General features: G+C 42.4%; 1 protein-coding gene across 2 annotated transcripts in view; it reads right to left on the reverse strand.

Moving 5' to 3' along the window:
- The window catches only part of ZNRF3 (zinc and ring finger 3), a 76,866-nt gene that overhangs the window by 29,018 nt on the left and 33,157 nt on the right, over positions 1-14,691 (reverse strand). For both annotated transcript variants that reach the window (XM_081842599.1, XM_081842600.1), the window contains exon 2: positions 3,731-3,856. In XM_081842599.1, coding sequence (XP_081698725.1) covers positions 3,731-3,856 — 126 coding nt within the window. The remainder of the gene's footprint in view (positions 1-3,730; positions 3,857-14,691) is intronic.

Raw genomic sequence — 14,691 nt, forward strand, 5'->3', positions numbered from 1 at the left:
TGTTTGACGGACTATTTTGTGAATAACTCTAACAAAGGAACGAAAACGAGTACGGTTTGGGACGCCAGCAAAGCTGTAATGAGGGGATTTTTTATTCAACAAAATTCAATCAAAAATAGAATGAGAGAAAAAGGGAAGAATGAAATTTTAAAACAAATAATGGAAAATGAAAAGAAACACTATAAGACCAAATGACGAGAGGGCTAAACAGAGTATAAAAATGCTTCAGACACAATTTGCAATGATAATCAATAAAGAAGTGTAATGGAACATAAAAAGGATGAAGCAAAAGAACTTTGAATTTGCAAATAAATCTGGAAAATGGCTTGCGTGGCAAATTAAAAAAAGGAAGGAGCAAAGTACGATTAATAAAATTAAAATAGAAGAACAAGAGATAGAGAATCCGAAGGGAATAAGGAAAGGATTTGTGGACTTTTACAAAGATCTATATAAAAGAAAAGAGAAGCTTAACATCAAGACAATAGAAGAATATTTGAAGAAGAAAAAGGTGCAAAAAATATCAGAAAGTAACAAAAACAAATTGAATGAACCAATAGGACTGGAAGAGATTTTAAGGGCAATAAAGGATTTAAAAAGTGGAAAGGCACCAGGACCGGATGGATTCAGTGCAAGATATTATAAAGAAATGAAACACATCCTACTTGTACCGTTGAAAGAAGTAATGAATAAGATATTGGAAAAAGGAGAAATACCTGAAACATGGAAAGAAGCATACATAACGTTAATTCCCAAACAAGATTCAGATCTAATGCAAGTCAAAAACTATAGGCCAATCTCACTATTGAATAATGATTATAAAATGTTCGCAAATATTCTAGCAAACAGGTTGAAAAAGGTACTAAATGAAATGATACATAAGGATCAAGCAGGATTCCTTCCTGGCAGACAAATGAAAGATAACATAAGAAATGTAATTAATATAACTGAATATTTGTCTAGCGGGAAGGAAAAACAAGCTACGCTAATTTTTGTGGACGCTGAGAAGGCCTTTGATAATATCTTCTGGGAATTTATGTTAAAGAATTTAGAACATATGGATGTGGGCCAATCTTTTTTGAGTGGTATACAGGCGATATATTCAGAACAGAGAGCAAAACTAATTGTAAACAATGTTATAACAGAAAATATTGCCATCACGAAGGGTACAAGACAAGGATGTCCGTTGTCACCGCTGTTATTCATATCGGTTCTGGAGGTTTTTCTAAGAACAATAAGAAACAACGAAAAGATAAAAGGTTTAACAGTGGGTGGTAATCAATATAAGGTTAAGGCCTTTACTGATGACTTAGTCATAACTATAGAAGATCCCATACAGAGTGTTCAAGAGGTGTTAGAAGAAATTGAGCATTTTGGTCAGGTGTCAGGCTTTAAATTAAATAGGAAAAAAACCAAAATAATGGTTAAAAATTTAGATCAAGAAGTGATAGAAGAAATACAGCAACAAACAGAAATGAAAGTGGTTAAAAAAGTAAAATATTTAGGGATTACGTTAACTCCCAGGAATATTGACCTATTTCAAAACAACTATGTACCTACTTGGAACAAAATCAAATGTGATTTAGATGTATGGACAAGGATGAGATTATCGTTATGGGGAAGAATTGCAACGATAAAAATGAGTGTGCTACCGAAAATGTTGTTTTTGTTTCAAACAATACCAATAATTAAAGGTGTGAAAATATTTAAAGAATGGCAAAGAACAGTGTCAAGATATATCTGGCAGGGCAAAAAGCCCAGAATTAAATTTAAGATATTGACAGATGTAAAAGAAAGAGGAGGCTTTGCCCTGCCAGATTTAAAGTTATATTATGAAGCTTCTTGTCTTTGCTGGTTAAAAGAATGGATAAAATTAGAGAACACAGAATTGTTGGATTTAGAAGGCTATGACAATAGATTTGGGTGGCATGCGTATTTATGGTGTGATAAGAACAGAGTGCATAAAGGTTTTGGAAATCATATTTTTAGAGGAACGTTAATTGAAGTGTGGAATAGGTACAAAAATTTATTAGAGCCTAAAACTCCAATGTGGCTATCGCCATTGGAAATAATGAGAATAAAAAAGTCAATATGACAGGGAATTGGGCCACATATGAAAATTTGATAATTAAAGAAGGAGATAAATGGAATTTGAAACCATATGAAGAGGTTAAAGAAAAGGTGACTGTTTGGTTGCAATATTTCCAATTGAATGCAATGTTTAAAAAAGAGATGCGAGAAAAAGGTTTCTCAGGGAAAAAATCGAGGTTTTAGCAAGAAATCTTGAATAGTGATGTTAAAATATTGTCAAAAATGTATAAATTATTACTTGAATGGCACACAAAAGATGAAGAAGTAAAAACGGTTATGATTCAATGGGCCAAAGATTTTGGTTACAATATACAATTAGAGGAGTGGATTAAACTTTGGAAAGAGGGAATGAAATTCACCGCATGTACTACGATAAAGGAAAATGTTATGAAAATTATATACAGATGGTATATAACTCCTGTGAAACTTGGAAAGATGTTTAAAGTTAGTAATAAATGTTGGAAGTGTCAAGAGAAAGAAGGGACATTTTATCACATGTGGTGGGAATGTAAGAAAGTGAAATGCTTTTGGGAAATGATTTATAATGAGATGAAAAAAATGTTGAGATATACTTTTGTAAAGAAACCAGAAGCATTTTTACTTGGTATAGTAGGGAATGATGTTGGAAAGAAAGATGTGAAGTTATTTAGATATGCAGTAACAGCAGCCAGAATTTTGTTGGCCCAAAGGTGGAAACAGGAAGAAATGCCAACGAGGGAAGATTGGAGAATGAAACTGATGGAGTATGCAGAAATGGACAAATTAACAGGGAAAATTCGAAACCAACGCGATCAGAGATTCACCGAGGACTGGAACAAATTTACAGGGTATATGAAAACTGTGTGTGATCAGGAAATAACGCTTGTTGGATTTCAAGAAGCTCTGTGAAAAAATAAACTGGAATGTAGCTTAAAAGAGAAGATAAAATAGGGATTGTCAAAGTGCAACATAAATGTCTGAAATGTGAGAAGTTGTGATAAATATGAAAATTGTCAGATAGGCTGATGGAAGTCAAAAAGAATGTATAAGTTAAATTGGATGTTTAATTACAAATGGATTGGTTATTGGAAATTTGAATAAAAATTAATTTAAAAAAAAAAAGAGCAGCAGTGGACTGGGGCACTTAGTGCCTTGCAACAGACCTGGCTTTAGACAGACACCCAGCATCTGGTGGGAGTGAGGGTTCACTCTGAGTCTGAAGGAAAGGATGTTCTTGGGAAGGAAGGGAAACAGATTACAATGTGGCAGCCCTAAACCATCCAGCATAAAAGCCCTGAATCTGCACCTTCTGGGTGAACATTCATTGCCCATTTGGACTGTGCAGTGCACACCAAATCTCCTATTGTTTACTTGGCTTTGCAGCAACTGGTGCAGGATCAAGTCTCCGTGATGGAGATCCAGCAGCACACCAAGAGATCACGGCAGCCTGGAAGCACGTTTTGGAGAAGGGGCATCAAGGAGTAAACTTCTGGCAGCAACAACACCCACCCCTGCCAGGATCGTGTGTGTGCTCTACCAAGCTCACATCTACCTGGGAGTCAACCAGCACAATGAAGAGGCCCGCCAAACAAGTCTCCTGGCAGCATGGTGTGGCATGGGGCAAGGGCATGGCCCTCTGCACCATCAGGGAGGGTCTTCTTACCTTGCCCAGGACTGTCAGGCAGGGCTTGGGTTCCACCTCTGGCTGCTCCAGCTTCACCACTCCAACCCAGCCATATTCGTACAAATCCTCTTCATCATTGCTATTGCAGAGTCCCAAGGGATGCATCTAGAAGAGGAAGGGAAAGGACACCATGAAGCAGATGAACAGGTTCATCTCATTTGCTTTCCATTGTGAGGTCACCAACATCCGTGCCCCTGGCGCCCCGCCCATCAACACATCCTCAGGTTCCCTTAGAATGGTCCTAAAGATATTGCTGAGCACAACTCCAGGCAGGCCTCTCAACCTGCTCCTACCAATGCTGTGACCAAGAGAAAATCCAGAAGTCATGTCTCCTGCTGGGACATATTTGCAAAGTCCCAATGCCCTTGAGACTGAAGGGAGATGAACAGCATTAATACTGAAAAATGCATAAGTCTTTGTGGGTGTCTGTACATGGGACTGTTCTAGGTCAAAGCAGTTGAAGCAAAATGCTACAAAATGAAATGCTGCCAAAGCAGATATCCCTTCAGAGGGAACATCCCCATTCCTCCCAGCCGGCAAATGGCCAAGGCAAAAGGGGAGATGTCTCAAAGTGGTTTGCTAACAGCCACAGAAAGAGCAACATCTCACTCATTTCTCTGAACCTGCTGAATCAAAGCTTGTGGCCATGAACTCTAGGCATTGGTTAGGTGCAGTGCAAGCAGAGTTTTCATTTAATTGGGTGCACTCTCATTCTTGTTTCATTCTTGGGATGGTCCCTAACCATCTCTCCTTTCCTACGGCTGCCTCTTTTTAAAGCAAAACCATATTGCTGTTTCTTCCCTTTAAGAAGAGACATCAAGCGCTTGCCTGACTTTGCTTGCCTCTTCCTCATGCTCTGAAGCAGCCTTGTTTGCGTTATCCAAAGGCAAGGTGCACAACTGCATTAAATGGTACAGCAGACGGAGCCATCACTTTCCCCATCAGCATTCCCAAAGGATCTTCCTATACCCCTCACTGCCTGCTTGGAGTTCCTGGGTGGTGAAGGGGCACAGAAATGGCACATTCTTGTGTTTGCGGTCAGGTTCATTTCCTGCAAGAATCTGTTGCCTCCCCAAACACAGCTTTTACGTCATCTGCATTTCTTCACAGACATTACACGGAAAGTAGCCTTCAACATGCTCTCCTGGCAACCTTATTTCCTCATGTGGGCAGAATTTTATGTTTTATCAGAGGACACTTGAGCACCTTAGAATAATTTTAAAGGATCCTGCTGGTCTGTTCCACTGCCAGCTATTCTAGGGCATTCAATACATCTAGAAATTTTACCTGCTTGTTGTGACCGGAACACGCATGTACTGGGCCTGTTGTTGTTCAATGTTTTATAAATGACTTGGACAAAGGAACTGAGGAGATACTTATCAACTCATCATTGAGGAAGCCAGTGCCCCTGAAGTCAGAATCGGGATGCACAAATATAAGGTGGGGGACACCTGGCTTACTAGCGGTATATGTGAAAAGGATCTAGGAGTCTTGGTGAACCACAAGTGGAACATAAGTCAACAGTGTGGAGCAGCAAAAAATGTTAATGCTATTCTAAGCTGCATTAACAGAAGTATAGTGTCCCAATCAAGGGAATTTATAATCCTACTCTATTCTGCCTTGGTCAGACCACACCTGAAATTCTGTGTCCAGTTCTGAGCAGAATTGACCAGCTGGAACATGTGCAGAGCAAGGTAAACAAAATGATAAAGGGTCTGGAAACCAAGCCTTGTGAGGAACGGTTGAGGGAGTTGGGTATGTTTAGCATGGAAAAGAGGAGACTAAGGTGAGATGTGACAGCCATTTTCAGATATCTATAAACGGAACAAGATACATAGTTTCCTCCTGCTCCAGAGTCTAGGACCTATGGTTTCAAGTTACAAGAAAGGAGATTCTAACTAAACATCAGGAAGAACTTTCTGACAGTAAGGGTTGCTTGACAGTGGAACAGACTCCCTCAGAAGGTGGTAGACTATCACTCTGAAACTTATCTATAGATGGTACCTAACATCACATAAGCTGGTGCTGGTACACCCAGGAACCTCATCCAAATGCTGGAGAGGCTGCACCTACATAGGCACATACCTCCACTTGTGGTGGGAGTGCCCCACGGTTCAATCCTTTTGGATATCACTGCCGCAGGAAATCTCCAAAATAACAAAAGAGGTAATAGAAGCAACTCCAGAACATATTCCAGGTCAACAACACACATGCACATGACAAGGAACTCATGTCACTTGCTCTCAGCAGCTAGAAATATTGTAACTAGACACGGGAAGAACCTATTAGGAGTGAACACGGACCACTGGTACCAAAATATACATGAAACAGCCCAATTAGAAAAGTTAGCCGACAAACTTACAACTAGCACAGGAACAAGCAAAGGAGTTCCCCTTCATCACATGCACAGCACAACAAGACAATGAACTATCCCCCACAACAGCACACAAATCAATGTGCTTAACCTGACCCCACAACCTACCACCCCTCCCCCTGATAAGCCACACTGCAATCAACTGAACGCAACTAACCAAGCTCTGGACCCCCCTCTCTCTCACAATGCAAATAAAAACAAATAACTATATATGGTAAATAAAGGGCATACCCACGAGATGGTGACACAAAAACCCTGCACAAACACTATGCAACTGAATGAAAAAAAAACATTATTCCTCCCCAACCCTCTCCCTTCTCCCTTTTCTCCCCCCCCCCCATGTCTAGGACAATAGTGTCTCATGCTGAATATAAACAAACTGTGAAAAAGAATATGAATCAAAAGTCTGCCATGTACTATCTAGTTGAGATTCCTGCATTGCAGGGGGTTGGACTAGATGACCCTGAGGGCCTGTTCCAACTTCACAATTCTATGATTCTATGGGACCTGCCTAGGAGGGGATAACTGGAGTCATCCACTAACATGTAGCACTTCTGTCTTTGGGTGCCTCCTTGTTTTTAGGCTCCAAAACCCATCCTCTCCTGAGAATTTGGGTCAGGGGCATGATAGCACATTGCCAGTCCTAAATTACTCTTAGGGATTAGTGGGGGTGTCTGACCCTTTGGGAATTTCTAGCTTGTTGGACTCAACGCCTTTGCTGACGTAGAGAGTGAGGCATTCGCGTAGGAACACTTACAGTACAGTGTCTCTCGTCAACTGTATTTGGAACAGACATCTTTAACCTCCTGTGCTTCAGCCTCCTCCAGCCCCCCACCACACACATGGATGTTCCTGCTTCAGCTTCCCCCAAGCCATCAATTTATAGGCTGCTCTGTTGCCATCTCAGCAGCTAAACTAGGAGAGAGTTCCTCTTCCTTCTTCAGTCCATCTCCAAGAAGCAGAGCAAAGCCAAATTGGGGGTGAAGGATCAGCCAGCCGTTTAAACCACCAAGCTTTTGCCTTTAAATAAAATCATTGAAATAAATGAGTGGGGGTGGGCAGAGATCTTCCCAGATGTCTGAAACAGCCTGGCTCAAAGGGGGCTGCTGCTGCCTTTATCCAAGGTCACAGTATCTGCACACACTCCCAAGGGTTTAAAATAACTTCTAAAAGGACCGCACAACTTAAGTGGGGCTACTGTTACAGAGCAGGCCCAACGTGACTGGGAGGAAGAGTGCAGAACAGTCCCCCCACCCCAAGAAAAAGCGGCTTAGTGATTCAGAGGGGAGAAACTTCCTTTCTTTTGTCCTTCTAGCAAATAAAGCTCCCAATCTTAAAAAGGCAGAATAACCAACTTCACCATTTAAATCCCAAACCAAGTCCTCTCTAAATCACAGGCTCCCTTTCCTCTTAGGGGAAGTGACCCCACTTGCACAGGGAAGCCAGGACACAAAAGGAAACTTTCTGGAAGGCATCCAACAAGGTTTTACTCAGAGTGGCCTCATTCATTACTCATTCATAGACCTACTCTGAGTAGAAGTGCGTTGGCTGCCACCTTCCTACGGAGACTCCACCCTGGGGCTCAGGCTTCCTATGAAGGGGTTGGGTCATGGCACTCCGGGAGGCAAGGCTGGGGGCAGTGGAGGAAGGTTCTTCCTGTGCTCTGCTTCTGGGACTCTGATCCTCAAGCTCCCTATTTGTAAACTCTGTGACTTCAGAGTCTCCATGCAAGACACAATCTGAGATATCGGGGAGGGGAGAGAAAGCAGACACTGGAAGAGTGAGGGAGATCATGAAACTGCTTCTGGAAGGGAGAGAAACAGCCTCTGTTCTGCTCCTTCCATCTCAAATGTGAGAAAAAGACTGTTGTTCTTCTGCAGCAACAGAAAGGCCAGAACTCATAAATCTGTTGGTCACTGTGAGAACAGGACACTGGACTCCGTGGGCCTTTGGCCTGATCCAAAAGGGCTTTCAGAACTTGGCATACCTAAGATACAAGACTATCCTTCTAGCACAGTCAACAGCTCTATCAATTGCTTTATCCTTCATGGATCTGTTGCATACTTTTGAAAAAGTGTCACGCCCCAGAATGCCACAGGGAAGCCCAAAGCAATGTGGTCCCTGAACTAGCATGACTAGCAGCCATGGAGAGCCTTATTCTCCTCCACGAATTGCTTCAATCCTCTTCTGGAGCTACCCAAGGGGTGGGGGAGCAAATCCCATAGTTTAAGCATGTGCTGTGATAAGTAGCATGTACTTTCGTCTGCCCCAAACGTCCCAACATTTGGTTTCACCGGATGGCCTCAATGGGTTTTACCCACATGACAGAGACAGAACAACTTCTCTCTTTTCACTTTTCTCCACACCATCCATAATTCCATAAGCCTCTCATCAGTTCTCCCACTTCCTCAATTCCTTCCCCTCACCCCCAATTAATTAGTCTCAAACTGTGTAGTCTTTCCTTACAGGCGAGTCTGCTCCAACCTCCCCATCACCTTGGTTGTCCCTTACTGCACCTTTTCCAGCTTTACAAGTTGTGGCAGTTGTAAGAGCATACAGGTGTGGCCACACTATCAATTTGTATAAAGGCACTATGATGTTGGCATTTTAATTTCTGATCCTTTCTTAATGATTCCTAACATGGAAGTCACCCTTTTCATGGCTGCTGCACACTAGGACCAATTCTTTCACAGAGCTTTCTGCCACAGCCCCACTATCGCTTCCCTGATTAGTTCACTGTGAGTTTAGTTCCCACCTGTGTGAAGTTAGAATTTTTTGCCCCAACATGCATCAGTCTCACTTCAATAGACCAAAATACATTTTCCACTGTAATGATCATTCAACAAGTTTGGACTCTTTTGGAGCTCATTCTCTATCACTTTGAGCATCTGCCAGCCTGAATAATTTGTTGTCATCTGAAAACCTGCCTGCCTCACTGCCCACCTCTGCCTCGAGAACATTTCTGAACAAGCTAAAGAAAAGCCTCTCTCCCAATGTAATATCCTTGGGAAGACCTCATTTCTTATACGCTTCAACCATGAGACCGCCCAGTTAGTCCTACTCTCTTCTTCCTCAGTCTATGTATGTTCAGAGGCAAGATGTTGAGTTAAGCAGACACACTGTGACCTGACCGATCTGGGCTCATCTTATGTCAGGTCCAGACACAGAACTCTTACACCAGTCTTTTCTTCTTGTTGATTTGGACCAATCCTCTTTGTGCTGTGGGCTTAGGGGGCTTTATGCCTAGAGGCTACAAATTATTCATAAGAATTTTACTGCACAATACTGATTAATTGCCCTGATGAGATTACAAACTAGTGAGATAATCCTGGCAATATGCACTCAAGGCCAGGATATGCTTCTGCAAATAACCCCAATTTGTTTTAGAAGCATAGTCTTGGCTCAGCAACACTCCACTGTGGGCATGAAGACCTCATAGGATGAGGAAAAGTCAGGCTGACTTTTTAATATTCTACTGATGTAAACTGCCCAAGTTATGAAGTCTCCTCCTTTCTCTAATTTACAAAGCAAAGTTAGGAGTCTGCCCTGCAGTCCCATCCACAGGCTCCCATTTGCCCAGGAAAAAAAGGCTCAAGCCGTGACTCTCCTCCTTCCGGTCTCTCTGCCAGTGTGACATGTAACTCAGGAAAAAACACCCCTTAATTCTAGCCATCAAATGCGAGTGAGAAGATTTCATAGTTCCATTAACCTTTATACAATTTCTGGTCATGACTGAACAGTAACCTTGGTAGAGTACCATATTTATTAACATTTTAAAGACTGCAAAAGAAAGACAAAGAATTAAACAAAACAAAACAATACAATGCAAAAGCAAAAACACCACACAACACCAACCCCCAAACATTAAATTAACAAAACCAAACAAACACAATTTAAAACACATCTAATAAGTTCAATATCTTAACTTTCATTTACTTGTTTCAACGACCTCCTCACACCTCCCTTTTTGTATTCCACTTTAATTAACTGTTTCAGCAATTCCTTTCCATCTTCCTCTGTTTTCTGTCCTGTAATTTATCTTAACATATTCTAACCTTATTTTTCCCTTTAATATATAATTGTCTTAACATATTTTAAATTTATTTTCCCTTTAATACTCTAATAATCTATTTGTACTTAATTCCTTATAACATTTCTACTAAAGCCATATAGCTCCTTTCCAACATTTTTCTAACACTCATTAATTTTACAATATTTTTATAAATAGTCTTTAAACTTTTTCCAATCTTCTTCCACCGACTCTTCTCCCTGGTCCCGGATTCTGCCAGTCATATCCGCCAATTCCCTATAGTCCATCAACCTGGTGATCTTCTGTCCGATGCTCTTAACTCTTTTCCAAGTCCCTTCTGCGAGTCTTCTTCATATTTATACATGAACTTTACTTTGTCTTCCACTGATCTTATTTTCATTTTCCTTCCTTTGAGGCTAAAGAGTAGATCTCGGGGAAACTCCCACCTAAAGATGATTTTATTCCTTCTCGACAGGGCAACCGAATCTCCATAGTTAAATCTAAGATCCGAAAGGTATTTCAGGACGTCTTTCAAAATTTCCACTCTTGACTGTTGTTCTTCTAAGTTCCTCTGGTATTTCCAAGAGTCTCTTATTTTGTTCTTCTCTTTTTCCCCTCCTCTTCCAAGTCTGAAAGCCCTCACAGTTTTAATCTCTTCTTGACCCAAGTCCCGGTCCCAAAAGTCATCAAATTCCTGTGTAAGGAAATCTATCAAACTTTCCTTCTCCAGTTCAGGTAGGGCTCTGATCCTCAAAATCTGATTTTCTTTAAATTCAATCATAGCAGGCATCAACTTATGGTCATCAAATTGCATCTGTAAGGCTGGGACTCTCTCACTCTCCAATTGTGTTACTTTAGGTTCAACGGCAAAAACTTTCTCCCTAGCCTTCTCCGCAGTTTGCCATGTCAAAGTAGATTCCTGTGTCAGTTTCTGAATAGTTTCTATATTGGTATTCACTTTTTGTCCCAAATTGTCAATTTTGGTAGTTACCACATCCACCTTTTTGTGAAGCTGTTCCAGTGAGTCACTTATCTTACATAATACAACCACTAAGGCCTCTTCTGTCAACATTCTTAACCAATTCAAGGTCCCCAGAATCTCACAGGTTTTTATCTTGCAGCTGGAAATTCCCCCAGCTCAACTCTTGTGACAGTTTCAAAAGCTTCCTCTAGAGGGAAACAGTTCCTCTAGAGGGAAACAGTTTCTATTTGTATTAGTCCTTTTAAACTCAATTCAAACAATAAAGTTAGTTTCAATTTTCTGTTACTTTTACTCCTTTTTAAACGCAGATGGAGACCATGGAAACAATGTATTCCTCTTATTTAATTAACTGTCAGTGAACGTTCTAATCACAGTCAGTCCTGTTGGCAGCCCGTTTCCAATATCGGAGCGGTGTTATATTAACTCTGTTCGCTCTCTCCTGCAGGTATACTCAGTCCAAAACTTTCCCCCCTCTTCTCCTGCCACCAAGGGGGGTTTAGTATTTTTTACTGATGGAAATTTAGTCCTTTACAATAGGCTTTCCGAGACTTCAGCTTGCATCCTCATTGCTTCAATCTATTTACAAAAGGGGAAGGTGGACTTCCTGTTTTAGACCTCCCCGTTTCAGCACCAAATTAAGACGTTTAAAAATCCAATTCTCCGCTCTACTCACGGGTAGTTGCTTTAAGATCAAATTGTCCACAGGAAAAAGTCAGCACTCTCCGGCAACAGCTATGCAGCTTCGCTCCGTGGAAGAAGCAGTCAATTCGAAGCACCGCGCCGCTCACCCCACGTCGCTCCGGATCCCCGAAACTGGGTTTCCCCGCGAGTAGGGGAGGCGCAAAAGGTGCCAGCCGAATCCCACGTTCACAGGCTTCACCCGCCTGTGATTTCTAGTGGGTCTCTGCCTTCGCCGTGGCGGCCAGACCCGGATTCCTATGAAGCAAATTCCTCCCGATCAGAGGAATTCCGCCATTACCGGAGGCGCTAACCCGGAAGTCTCGAGTACCATATTCATCTTATCTTAGTATGGGATCTATAAATGCTAAAAACTCAAATTCACAAGTTTTCCATGCCTGAGGCAGTGGGGATTACTCACAGATAGGTCCAGGCCACAGAACCCAGAATAAGTCAGCCTGGAAGTCTGCCAGGGAGTGATCTTCCAAAGGCCAAAGAAACACCATGGGATTATGGGTTCTTCCACTCCCTCCCAACTTTTATAATGCATCCATTAGACAGGATAACCATAAGCATTTGGTCTCATGTAACTGTGCTTCTTCTAAGAGAGTAGAATAAGTTCCCACCCACCCCAGCCACAGCACTGTTGTGTCTTCTTCCAATGCTGGCCAAAGGCTTATGGCACATGGCCCCCAAGGAGAGAAAAGAAAAGAGAGTGAGGTGCAAAATGTTATGTCCAGACTATTCTGGCAGAAGAGATTTGCCAGTAACTCCAAGAGCCAAAAGTTCTTGGCACTATCTGAAAGGAAAATAGCCTGAAATACACAGATGCTGTAGTTAAAGCTTCAGGAGGGATGCAAGGCTTCTCCCTCCACCTCCTCCCAATCACACACACCTGCAGCATGGGAACCACGTACCTGGGGTGCAATCCCATGCCACTTGGCAGCATGGAAGTGAGAGTGTGAATGCCAATGGGCATCGTCACCACACTTGGGTCTATCCAAAAAATCAACATCCTCCCTCTGTTTGGAGTGGCTTCCACACCACTGAGTGCAGGTCCGGCTTGGCCCCTTCTGGTGGTCGACAAGGAAAGTACACTGCCACCAACAACTTAAGATGCAGACAACGTGGGGACACAAGTGTTGTAAGCTCACAACTGGCCTGTGACAGCAATCTCCAATTTACACACATGGCAGAAAGCATTGCCACCCCCTCCACTCTCACACCAGTCTTCTCCAGAAGGATTAATGGGCCTTACAAAAACTGCTCCAAGGTGAAAGACCCCCAACCACCACATAGACAAGGTGACAGCTTGAAAAGTCACCCCACTCCTTTGTGAGCACAGAGTGGCTTCTCTCTCACCCTGGAAACTTTCTAGGTGCCAAAGCAATTGGCCCTGTGCTAAGCCACCAAAATATTGCTCACACTGCAAGACTGCTTTAAGGACAACTGAAAAAGTCTGAACACCCTAAAGCATTTAAGGACAGTGGCCCTCCTGGCCTGCATGCTTCTGCTACTTGAGGCTGCGGAGGTGGTGATGGAAGGGGCATGATCCCAGTACCACTGGGCTCCCCCAGCTTCACTCACAAATACTCCCAGGGTGCCTTTGCCTGGTCCTCCTTGTGTCAGACACGGCCAGCAAATCCACCTGCAGAGCCCCACGTCTTCACCTCTCCTCTGCAACCTATTACTCACTAGAAACCTACTTACTAGAAACTGGGGTAGAAAAGCTAGGAGCCCAGTGTATCCTGGGACCTGGGTTGTGGGCGCCAAAACGGAATGTTGTCTAGTCACCACTGAGCGGGGGGGGGGGCGAGGTATCAGCAACACTTTATTATTTTGAGAAGCATGGACTAATACACAACTCACATACATGACACGTTGTTAATATCACATTTTTAGCAGAAATTGTTCATGCATGTTTAATTTGGTTTTTACAATAAAAAGATTGGTACCGTACTTCAGTTTTCAAAACACTCTACTCTTTATTGTTAAACTCCTTAACATATTGTCTATCCTTAACATATACTTTCGAGACTTCAAAGCACATACATTTCAGTAATCCTTGAATGTCAGCCAGGTGCAAAAAATGGCACCCAGACTTTTTGAGATTCTCGCAAATGGAGAATCTTTAGGCACAAAATGAGTCTGGAGCCCTACTAATTTCGAACCCTGCATCTTATGTGAGGATCAATCCTTCTCATTGCTCATAGGGGCTCCACACCAAAACCCCTTTTCTGTAGCAGCGCTCCAATCTGTCAAAGAGTCTTGCTAGCATCAATATTTTCTCAGTGCCAGGCAAAGACTTTCCACTTCTCCCACTCATCTGACTGTCAATATCTAGTCTGCTCTGGTGGATTTCTAGTTGATTTATCTGCTTTTGGGGGTAGTTGGGGTTTTGCCTTGCTGTTCTTAGAATCAGGATATGATGGTGTTCACTGTTCTAATCTTTTGTGTGCTTCATATTGAATGGATTATTTGTTAGTAGTAAGCAACTGACAAACAAATAAAGGATAAAATAATAATCAGTCATCAGCATGGGGTCATGTTATCAAAATGCTAGCTATAGCACTGCAGAGATCTAAGTTCAAGCCCTCATTCAGCTATGAAGTTCACTGGATGACTTCAGGCTAGTCACTTTTTCTCAGTCCAGCCTACCTCACAGGGCTGTCATGAGGATAAAATAGGGACAGGAAGAATACTGTAAGGAAAAGCAGGCCTTAAAATGTAACAAATAAAATGGGGGGACGGACTGCCTCAGGCCAGGCCAGGCCACTGACCCATCTGTCCCAGGACTGCCTCCACTGACCGGCACAAGCAGCTCTCCAGGATCAGGAAGAAAAGTCTCCCTCCAAGCCCTGGAGAGGCCTGGGGTT

This window comes from Podarcis erhardii, assembly GCF_964252035.2.
Source record: "Podarcis erhardii genome assembly, chromosome: 15".
Lineage (NCBI taxonomy): Eukaryota > Metazoa > Chordata > Lepidosauria > Squamata > Lacertidae > Podarcis > Podarcis erhardii.